We start from the raw sequence: 22,931 nt of genomic DNA, 5'->3' as shown, positions 1-22,931 counted from the left end.
AGGCAGGTTTTACTTCAAGAGGCTGGTAGTTCCAATGAAAAGTCAGTAAAAATTGCAGATAGGAGAGTAAGCCAGCACCACTGGACTAAGAGGTGAGTCTTGGTTCTTTTAGCCAATCACTCTAGCCTCTAGGCTTTGGGCCCAGGGACACAACCCTGAGCCCTCACACCACCATCTATTGCAGCCCCAGTTTCAGGCCAGCAGCCAGGACTCCTGCAGGCAGGCAAGACTACCACCATCTCCCACCAGATCCTGTAACCTACAAGCCCACCGACCTCCCAAACCAATCCACCCTCCAAGACACAGATTCAACCAGCATCAATTGGACTAAGAGCTCTGATTAAACAAAGAGCTCTGATTAGACCAAGAGCTCCAATTGGACCAAGAGTGCCCATCAGACCAAGAGAAGCTCACTCAGACGTAGATATCGCATGCACCAAGTAGAGGAAGAGATGAGAAGACACCAGTGCAAAAATACAATCAACATCATAAAGACCAATATGGTACCACCAGAACCTAGTGGTTCTACATCAGCAAGACCTGAACATTCCAACGCTGAAGAAGCAGAAGAAAACGACCTTAAAAATGACTTTAAGAAGATGATAGAGGCCTTTAAAAAAGTAAACGAAAAATTCTCCTAAAGAAATTGAAGAAAAGACAAACAAAAAATTGGAAGAAATCAACAAATTCCTAAAAGAAAACCAAGAAAAAGCAATTAAACAGGTGAAGGAAACAGTTCAAGATTTGAAAAATGAAATAGAGACAATAAAGAAGACACAAACTGAGGGAATGCTGGCAATGGAAAATCTGAGTAAACCAACAGGAAGTACAGATGCAAGCATAATCAAAGAATGCAAGAGATGGAAGACAGAATCTCTGGTATTGAAGATACGATAGAGGAAATAGATTTGTCAGTCAAAGAAAACACTAAAGCCAACAAAGTCATAATACAAAATGTCCAGGAAATCTGAAATACCATGAAAAGACCAAACCTAAGAATAATAGGAATAGAAGAAAAAGAAGAATACCAGATCAAAGACACAGAAAATATATTCAACAAAATCATAGAAGAAAACTTTCCCAACCTAAAGAAGGAAATACCTATAAAGATACAAGAGGCTTACAGAACACCAAATAGACTAGATAAAAAAAAAAGTCCCCTTGCCATATAATAATCAACTAAACATATAGAATAAAGAAAAAAATATTAAGAGCTGCAAAGGAAAAACCAAGTAACATACAAAGGCAGACCCATCAGAATAAAACCTGATTTCTCAATGGAGATTCTGAAAGCCAGAAGGTCCTGGACAGATGTTATGCAGATATTAAGAAACCATTGAGACCAACCCAAACTATTATACCCAGTAAAACTCTCAATCACCACAGACAGTGTAAACAAAATATTCCAAGATAAAACCAAACTTAAACAATACCTATCCACAAATCCAGCCCTATAGAAAGCACTAGTAGAAAAATACAACCTAAGGAAGCTAGATGCACCCACGAAAACACAGTCAATAGATAATCCCACAAAGAAGAGAGACACACGACACTACCAACAAAAAATAACAGGAATTAACAATCATTGGTCATTAAGATCCCTTAATATCAATGGACTTGATTCACCTATAAAAAGATACAGGTTAACAGAATAGATACAAAAACAGAACCCATCCTTTTGCTGCATACAAGAAACACACCTCAACTTCAAAGACAAACACTGCCTCAGAGTAAACGGCTGGGAAAAGACTTTTCAATCAAATGGACTCAAGAAGCAAGCTAGTGTAGCTGTCTTAATATCTAACAAAATAGACTTCAAACTAAAATCAACTGAAAGAGATCAGGAAAGACATTACATATTCTTCACAGGAAAAATCCACCAAGATGAAGACTTAATTCTGATCATTTATGTCCCAAATACAAGAGCACCTACATTTGTAAAAGAAACATTACTAAAGCTTAAACCACACATCAAAACCCCGCACACTAATAGTGGGAGACTTCAACACCACACTCTCACCAATGGACAGGTCTTCCAGAAAGAAACTTAACAGAGAATGAGGGAACTAACAGACATTATGACTCAAATGGACTTAATAGATATCTACAAAACATTCCACTCTAACAAAAAGGAATATACCTTCTTCTCAGCACCCCTTGGGACCTTCCCTAAAATTGAGCACATACTCAGTCACAAAGCAAATCTCAACAGATACAAAAAAGTTGGAATAACCTCCTGTATTCTATGGACCACCATGGCTTAAAGCTAGATTTCAATAACAACAAAAATTACAGAAAACCTACAATCTCATGGAAACTGAATAATACTGAACAAAATCACCAATGGGTCAAGGAAGAAATAAAGAAACAAATTAAAGACTTCTTAGAATTCAATGAAAATGAATGTACAGCATACCCAAACTTATGGGGCACCATGAAAGCAGTGCTAAGAGGAAAATTCATAGCACTAAATGCTCATGTAAAGAAGGTGGAGGAATCTCACACTAGTGACTTACTAGCACACCTGAAAGCTTAGAAGAAAAAGAAACAAACTCATCCAGGAGGAATAGATGCCAGGAAAAAAATCAAATTGACTGCTGAAATCAGTAAAATAGAAACAAAGAGAAAACTATAAAGAATCAATGAAACAAAGAGTTGATTCTTTAAGAAAATCAACAAAATAGACAAGCCCCTAGACAAACTAACCAAAAAACAGACAGAGAACATCCAAATTAACTAAATCAGAAATGAAAAGATAGACATAACAACAGACAATGAGGAAATCCAGAGAATCATCAGGTCATACTTCAAAAACCTGTACTCTAATTGGAAAATCTAAAAGAAATGGACAATTTTCTGGATGGGTATCACATACCAAAGTTAAACCAAGGCCAGATAAACAATTTAAATAGACCAATAACCCCTAAGGAAATAAAAACAATGATTAAAAGTCTCCCAACCAAAAAAAGCCCAGGACCAGATGGTTTCAATGCAGAATTCTACCAGATTTTCAAAGAAGAGTTAATACCAATACTCTTCAAATTATTCCACAAAATAGAAACAGAAGGAACATTATCAAACTCTTTTTATGAGGCTACAGTTATCCTGATATGCAATCCACACAAAGATGCAACAAAGAAAGAAAATTACAGACCAATCTCCCTCATGAACATTGATGCAAAAACACTCAATAAAATACTGGCAAACTGTATCCAAGAACACATAAAAAAGCTTATCCACCATGACCAAGTAGGCTTCATCCAAGAGACTCAAGGATGGTTCAACATACGAAAATCTGTCAATATAATACACCATATAAACAAACAGAAAGAAAAAAACCCACATGATCTTCTCATTAGATGCTGAAAAAACCTTTGACAAAATCCAATACCCCTTCATAAAGGTACTAGAGAGATCAGGAATACAAGGAACATACATAATAAAGGCAACATACAGCAAGCTGACAGCCAGTATCAAATTAAATGGAGAAAAACTCAAAGTGATTCCACTAAAATCAGCAACAAGACAAGGTTGTCCACTCTCTCCATATCTATTTAACACAGTACTTGAATTTCTAGCTAGAGCAGTAAGACAAGAAATGGAGATCAAAAGAATACAAATTGGAAAGGAAAAAGTCCAGACTTTCACTATTTGCAAACGATATAGTATATATAAGTGACCAAAAAAGTTCTACCAGAGAACTCCTACAGCTGATAAACGACTTCAGTAATGTGGCAGGATACAAGATTAACTCAAAAAATATCAGTAGCCCTCCTATATACAAACGATAAATGGGCTGAGAAAGAAATCAGAGAAACATAATATAAAATACCTTGGGATAACTCGAACAAGTGAAAGACCTGTATGACAAGAAGTTTTAAGTCTCTGAAGAAAGAAATTAAAGAAGGTATCAGAAAATGGAAAGATCTCCCATGCTCATGCATAGGCAGGATTAACATAGCAAAAATGGCAATCTTATCAAAAGCAATCTACAGATTCAATGCAATCCCCATCCAAATCCCAACACAATTCTTCACAGATCTGGAAAGAACAATACTCAACTTTGTATGGAAAATCAAAAAACCCAGGACAGCTAAAAGAATCTTGTACAATAAAGCAACCTCTGGAGGCATCATGATCCCTGACTTCAAGCTCTACTACAGAGCTACAGTAATAAAAACAGCTTCGTATTGGCATAAAAACCGACATGTGGACCAATGGAATCTAACTGAAGATCCTGACATTAATCCATATACCTATGAACACCTGGTTTTTGACAAAGAAACCAAAACTGTACAATGGAAAAAAGGAAGCATTTTCAACCAATGGTGCTGGCATGACTGGATGTCAACATGTAGAAGACTGCAAATAGATCCATATCTATCTCTATGCACAAAACTCAAGTCCAAGTGGATCAAAGACCTGAACATAAAGCCAGTTACACTGAACTTGATAGAAGAGAAAGTAGGAAGTAGTCTTGAATGCATTGGCGTAGGAGATCACTTCCTAAATATAACACCAGTAGCACAGACACTGAAAGCAACAATTAATAAATGGGACCTCCTGAAACTGAGAAGCTTTTTTAAGGAAAAGGATATGGTCAATAAGACAAAACAACAGCTTACAGAATGGGAAAAGATCTTCACCAACCCCACATCTGACAGAGGGCTGATCTCCAAAATATATAAAGAACTCAAGAAACTAGACATCAAAATAACAAACAATCCAATTTAAAAATGGGCTACAGAGCTAAACAGAAGAATCTCAAATGGCCAAAAGATATTTAAGGAATTGCTCAACATCCTTAGTCATCATGGAAATGCAAATCAAAACAACTCTGAGATACCATTTTACACCTGTCAGAATGGCTATGTTCAAAAACACTGAAAACAGTTTTTGTTGGAGAGGATGTGGAGCAAGCAGAATACTGCTCCACTGTTCGTGGAGTGCAAACTTGTACAGCCACTTTGGAAATCAGTATGGTGGTTTCTCAGAAAATTGGGAATCAATCTACTTCAAGACCTAGCAATACCACTCTTGGGCATATACCAAAGGAATGCTCAATCATACCACAAGCACACATGCTCAACTATGTTCATAGCAGCTTTATTCTTAATAGCCAGAACCTGGAAACAACCTAGATGCCCCTCAACCAAAGAATGGATAAAGAAAATGTGGCACATATACGCAAGAGAGTACCATTCAGCAGTAAAAAACAATGGCATAATGAAATTTGCAGGCAAATGGATGGAACTAGAAAATATCATCCGGAGTGAGGTAATCCAGACTCAGAAGGACAAACATGGGGTATGTACTCACTCATAAGTGGATACTAAATGTAAAGCAAAGAATAACCAGACTACAACCCACAGCTTCAGAGAAGCTAGCTAACAAGGAGCACTCTAAGAGGGATGCATGGATAGCACTGGGAAGGGGAAATAGATGAGATCTCCATGAGTAAACTGGGGGTGGGGGGCAATGGAGGATAGGGGATGGGAGAGGAGAACATAAGGGAACGGGTTGGTCAAGCTGGAACATGAACGGAGTGGGAGAGCAATGAAAGACATACCATGATCGAGGGAGACGTCATGGGGATAGGGAGAAACAGGGTACTATGGAAGTTCCCAGGAATCCACAAAAATGACCCAGCTTAGACTACTAGCAATAGTGGAGAGGGTGCCTGAACTGCCTACCCCAGTAATCAGATTGGTGAAAACTCTGTCATCATAGAGCCTTCATTCAGTAACTGATGGAAGCAGATGCAGAGATTCACAGCCAAGCACCATGCCGAGCTCCAGGAGTCCAGTAGAAGAGAGAGAAGAGGGATTCTATGAGTAAGGGGCATCAAGATCATGATGGGGAAACCTACAGAGACAACCAAACCAAACTAGTGGGAATTCATGAACTGTGGACCAATAGCTGTGAAGCCTCCATGGAACTGGACTAGGTCCTCTGCATAGGCAAGACAGTTGTATAGTTTGATCTGCTTATGAGGTCCCCTGCTAGTGGGATCAGGACCCATTCCTGGTGCATGAGTGGGCTTTTTGGAGCTCACTACCTATGGTGGGACACCTTGCTCAGTCTTAGTGCAGGGAGGGGTGGGGGTTGGACCTACCTCAACTGAGTATATCAGGCTCTGCTGACTCCCCATGGGAGGCCTTGCCTTGGAGGATGTGGGAATAGGGGTTGGGTTGGGGGGGGATGCTGGGAGATGGGAGGAGGGAGGGGAGGGGGATCTGTGGTTGGTATGTAAAATGAATAGAAAATTTCCTAATAAGAAAAATAACAAAAAACAAAACAAGTTTATATTATAGTACAACATGTCTTCTAAAGCTATTAGAATATTTCAGTGCCATGTGAGTAAGATTAAAAAACAAAACAAAAAAACAAAACAAAACAACTAACCCCAACAAGACCAGAAATAGAATAGCTAAACTTTGGAATTGCTAAATTTTCTAATTTTTTTTATGTGGGTATTTTGCCAGCATGTTTGTCTGTGCGTTTGTGTGCCTGATGCCTACAGAGGCCAGAAGAGGGAACTGGATCCCTTGAGACTGGAGTTACAGACAACTGTAACCTGCCCTGTGGGTACTGCGAATTGAACCTGGGTCCCCTGGAAGAGCAGCCAATGCCCTTATAAGCTGAGCTATCTCTCCAGCTCTGCTAAATTTTCTCTTTAATAAAAAGAACCTCAAGTTAAAGAATGACAATCTCCATTTTTGCAATAGTTTTGATTTGCTAAGTCACAATAGATACAATTACAGCAATTTTCCAGAAGATACAATCCAAACACTAATTCTTAACTGTGCCTCTTAAAACACTAAAACTAACTTCTTACATGGATTTTCCATATCCAGGCACTTCTCGGGGGTGATACTCAATGGATTTCCTGAATTTCAAGATAGTTTTGATGATAGCTTTTCCAATTTTGATCTAGCCAAACCCCCAAGAGAAGAACTTGATAATGGTGAAGCAGACATGGACCAAGCCCTGTAACCCAGCAGGAAAGAAGGCAGAAGAAGGAGGCTTTTCCAGTTCTGATCTAGGCAAGCTCTCCCATCTATGAACTTGATAATGATGAAACAGAAATGGGCACAGTCCTATAACCCAGCAGGAAGGAAGGCTGAAGGGGAGCCATGAGCTCCAGGCTAGCTTAAAATACACAGCACATTCCAGACCAGCCTGGACCATGTGGCAAGGCCTTGTTTTAAAAAAAAAAAAATCAAACAAATAAACAAACAAAAAAAACCTTATAAAGGTAACTGAGTACTGAGAACTTCTCTTAATTGTAACTCCATTGATTTTCCTTTTATTTTGATGCCTCTATTAGGTCTTGCTGTAAGAGTAAAAGGAACGAAAGACAGGCAGTCAGACAGACTACCCTAATTGCTATACATTAGACTACTATCCTTATACCAAAGAATACAAACATCCTCCTACCAGATAATGTGTATGCCTACCAGATAATGTGTATGCCTACCAGATAATGTGTATGCCTACCAGATAATGTGTATGCCTACCAGATAATATGTATGCCTACCAGATAATATGTATGCCTATCAGATAATGTGTATGTCTGGCAATTTAGATCTATGACCCCATGTGGAGAGAAATGAATGCAGTAAGCCCCAAGGTCCTTATGGCTTTTTGTTCAGATGAATTTTCAGAGCACAGTGGTACAGGGGGAGGGTGTGACAAAGTTAGGGGACCTCACTAATCTTAGAAAACAGAATCAGAGTTTGGGGAGGCTGTTACATCTAGAGTTTAATTTGCCAAGCAGGATACCATAGATGAGAAAATAAAGAAAAGGTGCCAGAAATCTACATATGTGGGTCCTTGAGTTATTGTTTTAAATTTATTTAAACACAGGGTAAAATTTAATTTAATTAAAAAATGCTTGCACATAAGAGGGAGGACCCCAGGGCTGGGGAGATGGCTCAATGTGTCCACGGCTTGCTATGCAAGTGTGAGAGCCTGAGTCTGGATCCCCAGCAGTCATGTAAAAGTCTGGCACAGCAGCACATGCCTGGGAAGGGTTAGCAGAGACAAAAAGCTCCAGATTAAGTGAAAAATTAATGTGGGGAACAACAGGCAAAGATACATAACATTAGCTTCTGGTCTCCACATGCATACACATAGGCATGCATGCCTGCATAGACACATGTATACATACATACACCTCCACATATACACAAAGAGGAACCTCTTCTGTAAGGCTAGGTAAGAACAACTAATGAGTAAGTAGAAAACTACAGCACCCACACAGGGCTAGGAGACATTCACATTCCTAGCAGTCTGAGTATATGGAGCTTGCTGAGCAGCTAGGGCATTTAAGAGAGCCCCCAAAATAGCCATTTCTCATGACCCCCCTTCTCCAGGGCCCAGCACCACACTTGCCTATCAAAATCTTAACAAAGTATTGAAAAGTTAATCTTCACATAACTTGTCAAAGTAAAGCTCAACACTACTTTTAAAATACACAAGCAGTAATATTTTGTTGCATATGGATATCCACTTGTTTTCCACATTTCCTTCCACTCCAGAAAAGGCAGTTTTGCATGTGTATGAGTTTATTTCCAGACTGTATTTCATTTCCTTGATCTATTTCCCTACTGATGACAAAGTCATGCTATTTTTATTATTAAAGCTACAAAATTCCTAAAGCCTGATCAGGTTAGCTCTCAAATTTTATTTTCAGTCATTTTGCTGTTATGGGTCCTTTGCACTTAAAAATGAATTGACTCATAGTAATTTTATGGAAGGAAAGGAAAGAGTGATGAGGAGAAAAGAGAGGAGGGTAGGGGAGAGAGGAGAGAGGACTGGGATGATGTTTCAGTCAGCAAAGTGTTTGCCTAGCAAACACAAGAACCTGAGTTGATCCAAGAAGGCAGAGACTGGTAGCCAGCCAACTTAGCTTTATCTGGCAAGTTCCAGACCAGTGAGAGGTTGTCTCCTGGCCTTGACATTTACCTGCACATGTGCACCTTTCCCCCCTGCCTATGACTGTGAAAAGACAAAACAGTCTCTGCATGGGTTGTGGGTTTTCATTAGGATTATATACAAAACACACATTTGAAAAGTAACACTACACTTTAATGATAGTCCATGTCCCATCATCTAACTTTCTTTTGATTTCTCTAGGTTTTGTTTGATTTTGTAGGCTTTAGTGATCTGAGATTTTTTTAAATAAAACTTTTTCCTAAATACACATTTTGCTATTATAATGACGGTTTTCAAATTTTACTTCATTTATTGCTATAAAATATAAGGATATTTACATATTTTGTGTCCTTCAACTTTGCTAAACTAAATTACAGTAGCTGTATTGCGTGCTTTCCTGTTGCTATGATAAAATACCATAACCAAAAGCAACTTAAGAAAAAATAGCTTATTTTGGCTTACAGTTAAAGAGGTAAAGTAGCTTTTTATCATAGATTCTATCAAATTGTTGACATAGATGATTGTGTTTGTGACTAAATACACTTACTTTCTAATGTTATTGCTTTTTGGTTTTTTTTTTACATAATAATTAGCTAGAACTTCACAATGTTCAACAGAAGTAATGAGAATAGATACTTTTGTTAATGGTACTAGGGGATATCCTAGTTATTTATTTATTTTTTATCAACTTGACATAAGTTAGTCATTTGGAAGAGGGAATCTCAGTTGAGAAGATGTCCCCACCAAGTTACCCAGTGAGCTAGTCTATGGGACATTTTCTTGACTAATGATTGGTGTGGGAGGGTCTAACTCACTGTGGGTGGTCCCACCCACCCCTGGGTAGGTGGTCCTGAACTGCAAAAGAAAGCAAGCTGATCAAGCCCCAAGAACAAGGTAGTAATCAGAGTTTCTCCAAGGTTCTGCTTCAGTTCCTGATTCCAGGTTCCTGCCTTGAGTCCCTGCCCTGACCTCCCTTGGTAACAGATTGTGACTTGGGAATTGTCCATAAGAAAACAAAAGAAAAGGGAATAAACCCTCTCCCCAAGTTGATTTTGATCCCAGTGCTTTGTCCCAGCAACAGAAACCTTAACCAAGACAGAGAGAAAGCATTATTATTTTATCAATGAATAGAATAGTTACATGATTTTGTAGATGCCCTTTGTCAGGTTGAAGATATTCTCCTCTATCACTGTTTACTGAAATTTTTAACTAGAAGTGATGCTTGATGTTATCAAACTCTCTCTTTAGATCTGTTGAAATGATATATACAGTTGTTCCTTTTTAGATTGTTAATGTAAGTTGCAGTGAGTAATTTTCAAATTTAAAGCCAGTTATCAGCAGTAAAGATGTTAGGTATTAGTATTTTGACTTGTAAAAATTGCACTATTTAATGTATACAACTCAGTGAGTTTAGAGACAAGGATATACTTGTGAAAATCACTTTCATCAAGATCACAGACAAATCTTCCCTCTTCCTTGTTCTTATTGTTTCATGGGAGTTTGTTCCTTATGAGTGCATTTAAACCTTTGTGTTACGTCACTAGTAGCTCTCCTGTTTCATGTTGCATCTTCTTTAGAATATATTTCTAAAAATGTTTAAATGCATATATTCAGTGTTATCATTCTTTTCCCTCATACCTTAGTTCTTTGAATAATTCTTTAAAAGGACATTAAACAAAGAAACAACAAACAAATAAAAGGACATTGGATTTTTCAATATTAAGATAACAAAACAATTCATGTCTGTTCTCTTCCAGAATGTTTTCACTTAAACCTTTGATCAGCCAGAAATTCAATTTAGAATAATGGATGTTATATATAACACTTAGTCCTTTTTACCAACACTTTGAGATATGTATGGTCTAGATCACTCATCACTGTCATATTTCCAATGTATCTGCTTTTCAAATCTAAAACTTCTTTTCTATTTCATTGATTTATTGGTCCAATGCCATGGAAATTACTCTAATTTCAATGGCTTTCTAAAGTGTTACAATTTACACAAAACAGATTCTTACCCACACTATCTCTGCTTTAATTTTTCTGAGTATTTTTGCTGTTTTTTTATACTTACTTTTCTACCTGAAATTTAGTGTCATTTTGTAGTGGTCTCATAGCTACTCTGTAGCCCTGTTAAAATAATAAAACAATAAGCAAGCAGACAAAACTCTATGTATGTAGGAGAGATTATTCAATGGGTATACTTGTTCTGCAAGCATGATACCTGAGTTCAAGTCCTTAGCATCCATGTAAAAAGACAGACCAGAAACCCACCATTAGGAAGCAAGAGAAGGTGAATCAGCTATCCATCCATTCTAGCTGAAACAGCAAGCTTCTAGTGAAAGATTCTGTCTCAAGTAAATAATGTGGACAGTGGTGAAGCAAAACACCCAATGTCCTGCTCTGGCTTCTTCATGCACATGCACAGGCATGCATATTAACATACTCATATGCATGCAATACACAAACACACCTCTATATGGTTTTGTGTGTTTGCATGTTTATCTGTGAACCTAAGTGTGATATATGTGCAGGTATGTGCAGGTGTGTGTGAAGGCCAGACAGAGGTCAATATCAAGGGTCTATTCAATCACTCAGTTTTGAGACAGGGCTTCTCATTGACCCTATAGCTCATGGATTTGACAAAACTAGCTGGCATCAATACCCACAAATCTTCCTGACTCTCCTGTTCAAGTGCTGTGATTACAAGAATGTGCTGCTGTCTCTCTCTTTTTTAATGTGCTTGTCTTAGTCACTACTGTATTGCTGTGAAGAGGCACTACAACCAAGAAAACACTTAGAAAACAAAGCATTTAATTGGGGACTTACAACTTCAGAGGTTTAGTCCATTATCATCATGGCAGGAGCATGGCAACATACATGGCACTGGAGCAGTAGCTGAGAGCTACATCCTGATCCTCAGATGGGGGGGTAGGAGGACTGTACCTGGCATGGGCATCTGAAACCTCAAAGCCCACCCCCATCAACACACTTCCTCCAACAAGGCCACATTTCCTAATCCTCCTAATCCTTTCAAACAGTTCCACTCTCTGGCGACTAAACACTCAAATACACGTGCCTATGAGGACCATTCTTATTCAAACCACCACAGTGCTGGAAATTAAAGTCAGGTTCTCAGATTTGACAAGCACCTTACTGCCTGAGGCCCAAACCTACTTTTGATTGAGATCCCATGCACTTATGAAGTTACTGAGAGAAGAAAGTTTCTTAAGTTCTAAATTTAACTGAGAACTAGTTTCTTGTTTCCATTTGTTCCAGTCTCCTTTTTGTCCCTCAGAAGAAATTTTAAACCCTCTTCTTATAAGTTGACATAGGCTTTACTGTCATAAGTATATCTTCCTTACTTTTATAGCACTATAATTATTATAATTATATATAATTTTCTCTTATACTGTTTATCTAGTTAGTATATTATAACCAGTTTTTTTCAGTTTATTGAATTTTCTGTATTTTATTTTGAAATAATTTCAGGCTCTCAGAAGAAAGTATGTAAAGAAAATAAAGGGTCTAAAGCTATAGCCAAGTGGTGGAGTGCTTGCTAACGTGTGAAGCCCTGAGTTTGATCTGAGTAGAAAAGAAAAATAAGCAAAGGAGTCAATGTTAACATTTTGTCACAATTTTAAATCATTTTCATCTACCCTATCTATCTATCTATCTATCTATCTATCTATCTATCTATCTATCTATCTATTATCTATCTATTACCTATCTATCTGTCTGTCTGTCTGTCTATCTATCTATCTGCTGTACATAGACAGGTGGGATAATAATGATTAACTTTTTTATGCCATACCTTTTATAACTAATACTTATCATGTATTTTCTAAAAATACAATCATTCTCTTATACAATCAAGAGTATTATTTTCACATTCAGAAAACTCAAACAGATGCAATCTATAGCCCATATTTCAATTCTGTCAAGTCCACTATCACTTTAACCAGTGTTTCTATATTATTTTATTGTAATAACTTTTACATTCAATCCTGTGGCTTATATAGAAAAAAAAACAAGTTAATGACAATTAACTTGTCAGTAATGTGCCCTCTCCTTTTCTCTACTCCTGTTTTTGGTATGCGCTGTCAGCTTTTTGCTGTGTTAGCCATACACTCAAATGTGAAAGTATCCTGATACTAGCTGCTCTCCATAGTGGAAAGTATAGAAAATAATGCTACCCTGGAAGCTGTTTAAGTTCAAATCCCACTAAGCTACTACTAAGCTATGTGTGCTAGTGGGAAGTCTTACTTACCATCACTGAAACTGTTAACTCATCAATATAACTGAGATCATATTTTAAATTGTTCTACTTCAGTTCTGTTTCAATAAGCTACTTAAAGGAATGAAGAAATATTCAAAATATGTCTCACCATTTTTTATTTTAAGTTGTTCATTTTTCCTGATCTGTTCACTCTTGAATCTGGATGAAAGCATATTCTTCCTTTTACTGTCAGTCATTAAAACAGAACCCTGTATTCTTTTTTTAAAAAATGGACTGATTAAATAATTGCAATTTTTAAAAGCATTCATGGGGAATCACATAAAATTTTGACAAAATAGTGAAAACCCAAAGATAGTTACTGAGTTATTCTCAACTGAGAGGCAACTTAAACATGGGATGGGGCCTAAGTGAGCTGGGGATAATCCCATGAGGACTCTGAGGTACCTGTCCTTCATTCCCCAAGCTGGCATGTCACTATCCTCTCTGTTTGCCTTGTAGGGAAAGGAGGCAGGCTCTCTGCAGGAGTGTGAGGGGTAAAGGAACGTGCTATGTAGTGGGGCACTGATCAAAAATTGTGTAATTAAAAACAGCAAAATAAAAAGGTTTTTTCCTTAGGGGTAAGTTGACCCTGCCTCTACCACCCTCCAGCACCCAATTCCCGATTAGATATGCAGCACATCTGGTGAGAGAGACACAATTTCCTGGCATACCTGGAACTCTCCGTTGCAAATATGCTGTCTATTTGATCCTCATAACTAAGTGGTTTTGGTAAAATCGTTTCTGGTGTCTTCAGTACAACATCTGTGTGTGTCACGGCTCGGCTTGCTTTCAGTTTTTCCAGTCTTGATGACCTTCTTAGTACATGTGGGGGTTCCTGGACAGAGGGCTGTTTCACAGGATCTGAATTTCCCTTATTCTTTAGTTGCTCATAAGAGGTGGCATTTTCATGAGCCACTGTTTGCAATATAAATGGTTTTGGGTCTTCTATAGTCTATAAAGATATACATATATCCATAAATAATTACAACATTAAAACAAAAAATTAAATTTATCTTCTTCTCTGATAAAACTAAATGTCTTTAAGATGAAAGTGTACCAATTCATAATCATATATGAACATAATGAAAAATTCTGTAATTGTATTTTAAAAAGAACAACATAGATTTTAAGCTTATGAAAAACATAGGCAGCTCGTCTTGGTGACATATGTCTATAATCCCAGCACTTGGAAAACTGAGGCAGGAGATTAGTGAGTTTGAGGCCAGCCTGGACTTCATAGAGGGACCTGGGCAAAGAAAAAAAAAAGACCTTCAAATTATTTTTATCAATATTCAACTTTAAAACTTACAGGAAAGAAGATCACTTTTGGTGCATTAATTTGGCAGGAAATAAGTTGTGTGGAATAAGACACCCACATAAGAACAAGGCAAAGACCAGTCAAGAGCAGATGAATGGTCTATGCAGCCTAGAACTGCAGTGACAGAGCAATGACAGCTAGAGAACAAGGCAGTACATAACTTCACACTGTCACAGGTCAATAGTACGTCATGACTTCTAATTTCTCCTTGACACTCTACTATAGGTCTAACTTCTTTTCTTTTCTTTTTTTTTTTTTTCTGGAGCTGAGGACCGAACCCAGGGCCTTTGCGCTTGCTGGGCAAGCACTCTACCACTGAGCTAAATCCCTAACCCCTATAGGTCTAACTTCTATGAAGACATTTACATTTTACATTCACCAGCTAAAACTTCTGGAGCTCATTTATATATATATATATATATATATATATATATATATATATATATATATATATATACAGATGCAAAGCTTCTCAAGATAAAATATTGAAATTTTTTTTTGGTTTTTCAATATTTTAATCACAGCTGAGTAAGAGTATTGAATTTGATTCATTCTAAGTGAATTTCCTTTCTACTACTTGAAGGGTTTCTTTCTTTAAACTTGAAGACTTGCTAAATTTATGCTTACTTTACCACTATTAATTCTATTTTCTACATTTGACTCATAGTCCTTCTTCTTATACTAGAACACTGAAATGTTTAATCTTCTTTAAAACTCCATGATTAATGTATCTTTTTCTGGTTTTGCTTGTTTGTTTGTTTGTTTTTCAAGACAGGGTTTCTCTCAGTGGTCTTAGCTGTCCTGGAACTTGCTCTATAGACCAGGCTGAACTTCACAGAGCTCAACCTGCCCCTGCCTTCAGAATGCTGGAATAAAAGGTGTCTGACCAGCTTTCTCCTCTTAATCCCATAATATCTATCTGGAAGTTGCTAGCCAGACTACATCAGTATTATTCCAGGTTTGTATGTTGCAACATAAACTCATGTTTTCTCTAAATCTTCCTGGGAATATAGATGGAATACTTTGTTAATAGCTAAGAAGAAATAAAAAGGGAATCTAAGTATCCATTATTATGAATTGATTAAACTATATTTATATAATGAATTTACATATCATTTAGTAACCTAAAAGATTTAATTTCAATGTGCTAAATTTCCTGACACTAAAAAGATAAGCAACATGTTTTATATTTAAAAAATGAGTTGCAAAGTATTGTGTATTACAGTCTCATTTGAGTAAAATAAATTTACATGGAGTAGAAGTAATTGAAGATACACAAAACTATTAATGATGCTTAAGAAAGTGGATCTTTGGGTAGCTTTTGTTACCATACTGTTATATAATCTTATAATGTCTGATATGTTCTTTTGGTTTTGGTTGATCTGAGACAGGGTGTTGCTATGGCCACAAGCTAGCCTTGAACAGCTAACTCTGCTGCCTCAGCCTCCCCAGTGCTGGTATTACAAGTATGTACCATTATACTTGCTTTTAATTTTATATTAATGAGAATACAAACTCCCAGCATGAAAAAGGAACTTGGCTCCCCTTACACATCTGTAGGGCCTCTGGGCATAACGTAGGAATTCTAAAAGCACAAGTTATGTCTGGCACTTAACTCATGTACTTAAGGCAAATAAATAGGGCTTAAAGAAGATTTAATTCTTCCCCCGACACTTAGCAGCCCAAATTATGCTGTGTCCAACTACAGCACTCTGTATCTACTCTGAACTCAGGGTAATATAGTAATAGTCTAAACAGAGAAATTTCTAGTAACTCTTCTATATACTAAAAAACTAATGATATGCCTTTTTATGTATGTTGGGGAGGAAACAATTTTAACTTAATCCCTTGTAAACTCTACCTAGTACTTCTACAAAAGAGCAATCTACGTGTGAAAGTTACACAATCTTCCAGATGTTGGTATCTGGTGAGATGATTTGAACTTAGCACAGTGAAGATTGTAATAGGTCACTATAAAAGCTAGACTCAGTGGCTGGAAAGATGGCTTATCGGTTAGGAGCACTGGCTGTTCTTCCAAAGGTCCTGAGTTCAATTCCCAGCACCCACATAGATCACAACCATCTGTAATGAGATCTGGTGCCTTCTTCTGGCCTGCAGGCATACATACAGGCAGAACACTGTATGCGTAATAAATAAATAAATCTTTTTAAAAAAAAGTTAGACTCAGATATTTATACTGTGCACATCCACTTGTCCTACTGACAGATGGCTGTTCCACAACCTGGATAGCCTGAACTGTTTAAATGGTAGGATAGGAAAGAGACTTAATTCACCTGTGCTATTTGGGTGCAGTCTTCATCTATCTGAGACATGGTAGACTGCACTTCTGAACATCCATTTCCATCACTAGCACTGCTGCTTTTCTCTTGTCCTTGACAGATGGGTCCTACAGGTCCAGGTCCTACATCAGCACCTAGTAATGTGTTGATGGTTGCCAGCAATTCAGCAGGCAATGCAGCCTCATCCTTCGTGATTTCTAGTACATCTCTATAAGATGCTGATAAGGCATTCAAGGGTACTGATAGAGAGCTCAAGGAGTTGCTCAATGGGTTCATCAACTCTTGAGGATCGAAGTCATTCATTATTTCAAGCAGGGTTTCTTCTTGGGTGCCTTCTGGTGATTCTATTAACCTTTCTAAAGCAGACACAAATGTTTCAAGAGAGCTTTCTTCATCTTTGGTTTCTTTAGATGTCATGGTCAGTGTTACATCCTTTCCAGGCTCAGAAAATGTATTTGGTACAGCTAAGGTCTTCACTGGCTCTGCTAATGATCTCTCCTTTAGCGTAACCAACTCAGATGCCATAAGTGAAGTACCTGAGAGAAGACTAGTTTCAGGGGAATCTGTGTTTTCACTTAGTTCCTGTGTATTACAGAAAACACAAAGCCAAAATTTAAAATTAAAAATTAGTTTTATACTCATTTTGTTAGTAATTTATTTTTACCAGCTGTCTACTTCACCCATAAATAAAAAGATTATTCCTTATTACTTCCCTATATGAAATCAGTAATGCCTGGATACATGGTTAAACATTTAACCAAGAGTAGATAAATGGACCAAAAGTGATATTGGCTGGATCACAGATGACAAATTATCTCTTCAACTAAGCTTTAATTATCTGTTCCAACAAAAGAGACAGATGCCCTGGTTAGTTAAATTAATAAATGACCTAAATACTTCACATCTTAAGTAATGATATAAAATTCTTTCTTTCTAAATATGTCTATCAGTCAAAAATTATGAAATTCTTATCATTTCACCTTCAAATTAATATGGTAATATGAAATAAGAAGATAAAAAGGACTGGAAATTAGAAAGGGAAATAGGAGAAATGAAAGAGCAATTCTATGACATTTTATGAATTCTCACTCTAAATTAATAATTTCAGATTTTTATTGTTTTGAAGAGAACAACATAAAATACAACTTTCCCAGTGCATTATTTTCAAAGGCAATAATAACCTAACAGGTTGTGCTTGTTCTTACAAAGTTCCCAGTGCCCAATATTAGAATCCCTCTCAAAGCTACTATCTAGATCAGCTGCTATGCTATTCAGGAAAACAACATACTCTATAGGTATGGAAATGTCTAGTTTTTCATCACTTTGGCTGTTCCCCACAAGTCTACTACTTCTCTCAAAGGATGCATTATTGCCTCCTTAGCCTGCTGATAATTTGTTCTAAATTGAATAAAAGAAGTAAAAAATTAACATATTCTATCTGCTACCATTTATCCCCTGTCTATAGCATACACAGCCTAAGAAGATTCCTTTATTTATCTGTAATACTAAGTATAATTTTTGTAAGATAATTTAGAAGAAATCTAAGAACTGGATCCTATTCACTATTTGAGTCACATCTTAAGGGTTCCCTGCTATTTAAAGTTCCTTTATGTTTATTAAATTCAAGATATGAAGGTGTACCAAACAACAGCCCCATAAGAGTCACTAACCTTCAGGGAAGAGGAGGCGATACAGAGTTTACTGATTTTGCTGATAAATTTTTGGTGGGACAAAATTAAACAAGTTACTTTCCCACAATTTTTTTTTCAAAATATATATGGTAAATATCTGACACAATACTCTCCAATTGTTTTATTTAAAATGTTTTCATATGATCTATTAGGAAATATTGATATAGCCAGTGAAAAAGAAGTATCAGAGAAGCAGCATTTACTTCAGTCAATATTCCCAGTCACCTGACACAGAACCAAAGACAAGGAAGGAGTTGAGGCATAAATGAATGACTTATGAAGGAGGGAAAGTATAACAGTACTTATCCAGACACAACTAGGTGCCAGGCCAGAAGTCATCATTGCTCCTGGTCTCACAGTAACTCTCTGAAACATGTATCTGTCCGTACATTAGAGACGTAAACAAGAGTTACCCTAGAAGTCATAGCCAGTCCAAATTTTATGTGCACTTCCCTGCCTTCTGGCTCCTAACTTCAGCAGAAAAGCTTGGTAACTGGGTATATAGAAGGCACAGATGAAATGATAGAGTCGGGTAAGACAGGGCGGGCCTGGGAAGGTCCATAACTGCTTGATAGCCTGAAGGAGAGTGTTGAGTCCACTGTGGGCAGAGCCAGTTCACATCACCAAGTGGAAAGCAAAGACAAAGCAGGCCCTCGACAAATATTAGCAACACGATGATGAGAAAGCAAGCTTGAAATATTAAAGAAATGAGGCTGACATTAAAAACAAACAAAAAAGGATTATGTTCCAGCATGTAGGCATATGTAATAACAAAGTGTATATTTCTCTAAACAAAGAATAAGAGACTTGTAGTAGTGGGTAAGGAACACAGATCAGAAAATTACTAAAGTATTAAAGATAAGGAAGAATACATGAACAGATTTTTAGACAATATTTTTTCTCCCTAAAGACTACCTTTCATGGTACCAGAAGGCACCACACAAAATTACAAGGCAGGGAAGGAACCAATAATCCTTTCCAGCTATGACACTTATGAACCATAACAATAAATGTCATGACAAAATAACCCTAAGGGTGCAATAGTGGCATTCATACCTTGGCAGTAACCAACAACTCTCTAGTTGGACATAAGACCCACTGAACAAGAGAGAAACCATGCTTGGTACTGGAAACCTACAACTATCCAAGGCTAGTGAGGTCATGGAACTCAGATGTGAACCTACAACTTCCACTTCACTAACCCAGCAAAATTCCTAACTACATTCTAAATATTTACCATAATTCTCACCTCTCATCAAGGAAATTTCTCTTTGCAACAGAAGAAGAAAACTACAGAAAAACACAACTGATCAAACTGCAGTGAACAAGAGACTGTGTGTACCCAGTCCCAACCAATAGATCTACAAGACAACTCCTGCACTTAGGGCTCATGGATCAGTGCAGAAGGGAGGGCAGGAAAAGTGTAAAAGCCAGAGGCACGGGCAGTTTGCTGTGACTGTCTCCTCTGAATGTCAGAAAGGCTACACCCATGAATTCTCATCAAGAAGATCTGAACAATGATGACACGACTGAACATGTTAACATGGAAGGGGACAGTTTGTGGGGTGTCAACCCTAAACAAGGGACTACAGACAACTGGGAATCTGAGAGTGAAAGAAATGGTCTTCCCCAGGGCGGCCATCTCTGAGGTCATAAACATTATATGAACTGAGCAAGCTGTATTTACACACACACACACACACACACACACACACACACACACACACACACACACACACACAATGACTTAGAACTTGAAATTTCTGAGTGTTGGGATTACAGGCCTGCATATATGTAATGTAAAGATATTTTTTTTTTAAAGAGGCCATGAATTTGAGAGAAAATGAGTGGAGTACATGGGAGAGGTTGAAGGGAGAAAAAGGAAGGGGAAATAATGTAATTATATTATAATTTCAAAAAAATTATAAAAAGAATAGTTTCTAGCTAATGATGTGATTTAGTCAGATTACTGCCTAGTGGAGAGTCTAAATGAGCTTGAAACTTTAATCAACATGATTTTTAAAAACTAAACCCACAATCTACACAGCCAATCTTGGTTATATAAACCAACCTTTTCTGAGTGTGGCACATTTTCACAATTTTCAGAATCAGGACCTTGAAGAGAACAATATGTATTTATTATAGCTTTATTAAGCCACAAAGCCCTTTTTATCAGCATTTTATAAATATAAAGCTTGAGCTTTCTTAAATAACTCAACAGACATAGCAAACATTTTATAATATATCAATTTATTGCTGTAAACTTATTATTATTTAGAAAATAATAAAATTCTTCATTTCTTCGGCTGGGAATGTAGCTCAACTGGTAGACTGCTTGCCCTGGGTTCTCTCTCAAGTACCTGTTAAACTGGGAGCACTCAGGAGAGGGGTCACAAGTTCAAAGTCATCCTAGGCAACACAGTGAGTTCAAGACTAAGGAAGGTTACATTAGACACTTATTTTTCATTTTTTTTTTTGAGACAGGGTTTCTCTGTGTAGTTTTGGTGCCTGTCCTGGATCTCACTATGTAGACCAGGCTGGCCTCAATCTCAGAGATCCACCTGGCTCTGCCTCCCGAGTGCTGGGATTAAAGGCATGCGCCACCACCACCCAGCTATTTTTCATTTCTTAAAAAAATTAAATTAAATTAAAAATAAAATTTTAAGAGAAAAAGAAAAAATATGTGGTATCAGAACACAGTACAAGAATGGATTAGTGTGAGAAGAATTCTGAGTGCTTGTTGAGAAATTCTTCAAAAACACAGAACTGTTCTTGAAATATGCTTTCCTGCCCCTAGGAGGTGTAGTGGATAGGAGTGAGTTTACTTCAGATTATTAATTACAACTGGCTATTGTTATTTGTTTGTATGTCTCTATGGAAAAACATATAATGCTACATGCAGCTTGTCCTTGTGGTTATATACACTTTGTATATAAAGGTCTCATGTGACCTTTCTTAGCCCTCAGGGTATAAACTGCCTGATGCTCTGAATAAAGTTGGCTATTACATGAGACTTTAGTCTACCTCATTTTTAGGCTCCACTCTCAGGTTTAACCACCAATGAGAGCAGTCAACAATGTGAATCCAAACAGAGTTGTAACTACTTGAAATTAGTTTAGCTAGAAACAAACCTCTCTATTTCTGTTGCATTATTCTAAGTATCTATAACTACATAAGAAGACTTTAAAACTACTTTCTCCGAGTTATCATTTCCTCTGTGATACAGATTAAATGAATACAGCTATCTGGAGTTAGATGTGAACACCTCACGTAGGGCCACGAGGAATCAGGGGAATTATCTAGACTCTGATTTCAGCCTAGCTCCTTTAAGTGGAGCTATATCAAAGCAATTCACACCACGTTAGGTTGAGGAAAGATCCAGCAAAGGATGCTTCTTTTTTTTCTCCTACTCCACATCCCTTCTCCTTCTACCTTTATTTTACCATCCAGGCAAAAGTAATCTGATATAGCTGAGTAGAACTCACAACTCACTGATGCTTCAAATAGTATTTGAGTCTTTCTCTTGGTTTCTTTTGATTATAGATAAACCTCCACAGCTAACAAAAACAAGAAGTACTTATCTGCTGAATCTTAGAATACATCCTTGCAGGCAACACAGTTTTACAGGAAAGAAACTAAGCATAAACATACCTGCTAAACTTCACACCATCCAAAAATCTCAGGGCTTTTTTTTGGGGGGGGGTAGGGACGGATAATGTGGGGTGTGGTTATTTCAGTTGTTTTGGTCTTTGGGGTTTTTTTTTGTTTGTTTGTTTGTCTGTTTGACCTTGCCATTTGATAATGAAAGTACAAAAATCAAGGAGGTTAAAATCTGGTTGCTCTTCCAGAGGATGCAGGTTCAATTTCCAGCAGCCACATGGCAGCTCACATCCATCTGTAACTCCAATCCTAGTGTATCTGATACCCCCCTTCTGGCTTCCATGGGCACCAGGTACACAAGCAGTACAGACATACATGCAAGCAAAATACCCATAAAAATAAATAAATAAATGAATAAGTATTTTAAAAGAAGGTTAAAAATCATACTCTACTCCTTCACAAGATGATCAGTAAAATCAATCAATATTTAATTTTATTGTTCTTTTAGAACCGTTCATTTCAAGCACAATGATAAGATCTACTACCCATGTCTTAAATCATTAAAATTATCAATACTGGGGCTGCAGAATGGCTCAGCAGTAAGCGCACCCACCGGCTGCTCTTTAAGAAAACCCAAGTTTGCCGGGCGGTGGTGGCGCACGCCTTTAATCCCAGCACTTGGGAGGCAGAGCCAGGCGGATCTCTGTGAGTTCGAGGCCAGCCTGGGCTACCAAGTGAGCTCCAGGAGAGGCGCAAAGCTACACAGAGAAACCCTGTCTCGAAAAACCAAAAAAGAAAAGAAA

At 37.4% G+C, this 22,931-nt stretch overlaps 1 protein-coding gene across 5 annotated transcripts in view; it reads right to left on the bottom strand.

Moving 5' to 3' along the window:
* Positions 1-22,931, bottom strand: part of Ankrd31 (ankyrin repeat domain 31) — a 165,435-nt gene that overhangs the window by 102,036 nt on the left and 40,468 nt on the right. For 2 of the 5 annotated variants that reach the window (XM_042261661.2, XM_042261664.2), the window contains exons 6-9: positions 20,600-20,643; positions 16,832-17,419; positions 13,891-14,171; positions 13,329-13,378 (exon numbers count right to left, since the gene is read on the bottom strand). In XM_042261661.2, coding sequence (XP_042117595.2) covers positions 13,329-13,378; positions 13,891-14,171; positions 16,832-17,419; positions 20,600-20,643 — 963 coding nt within the window. Of the gene's footprint in view, positions 1-13,328; positions 13,436-13,890; positions 14,172-16,831; positions 17,420-20,599; positions 20,644-22,931 lie in introns of all 5 variants that reach the window. The other 3 variants (XM_042261660.2, XM_042261663.2, XM_042261665.2) reach the window with 2 other exon arrangements.

This window comes from Peromyscus maniculatus, chromosome 15, assembly GCF_049852395.1.
Source record: "Peromyscus maniculatus bairdii isolate BWxNUB_F1_BW_parent chromosome 15, HU_Pman_BW_mat_3.1, whole genome shotgun sequence".
NCBI lineage: Eukaryota > Metazoa > Chordata > Mammalia > Rodentia > Cricetidae > Peromyscus > Peromyscus maniculatus.
Note: the sequence above shows the minus strand (reverse complement) of the source record. Positions and strands in the feature narration are given on the sequence as shown.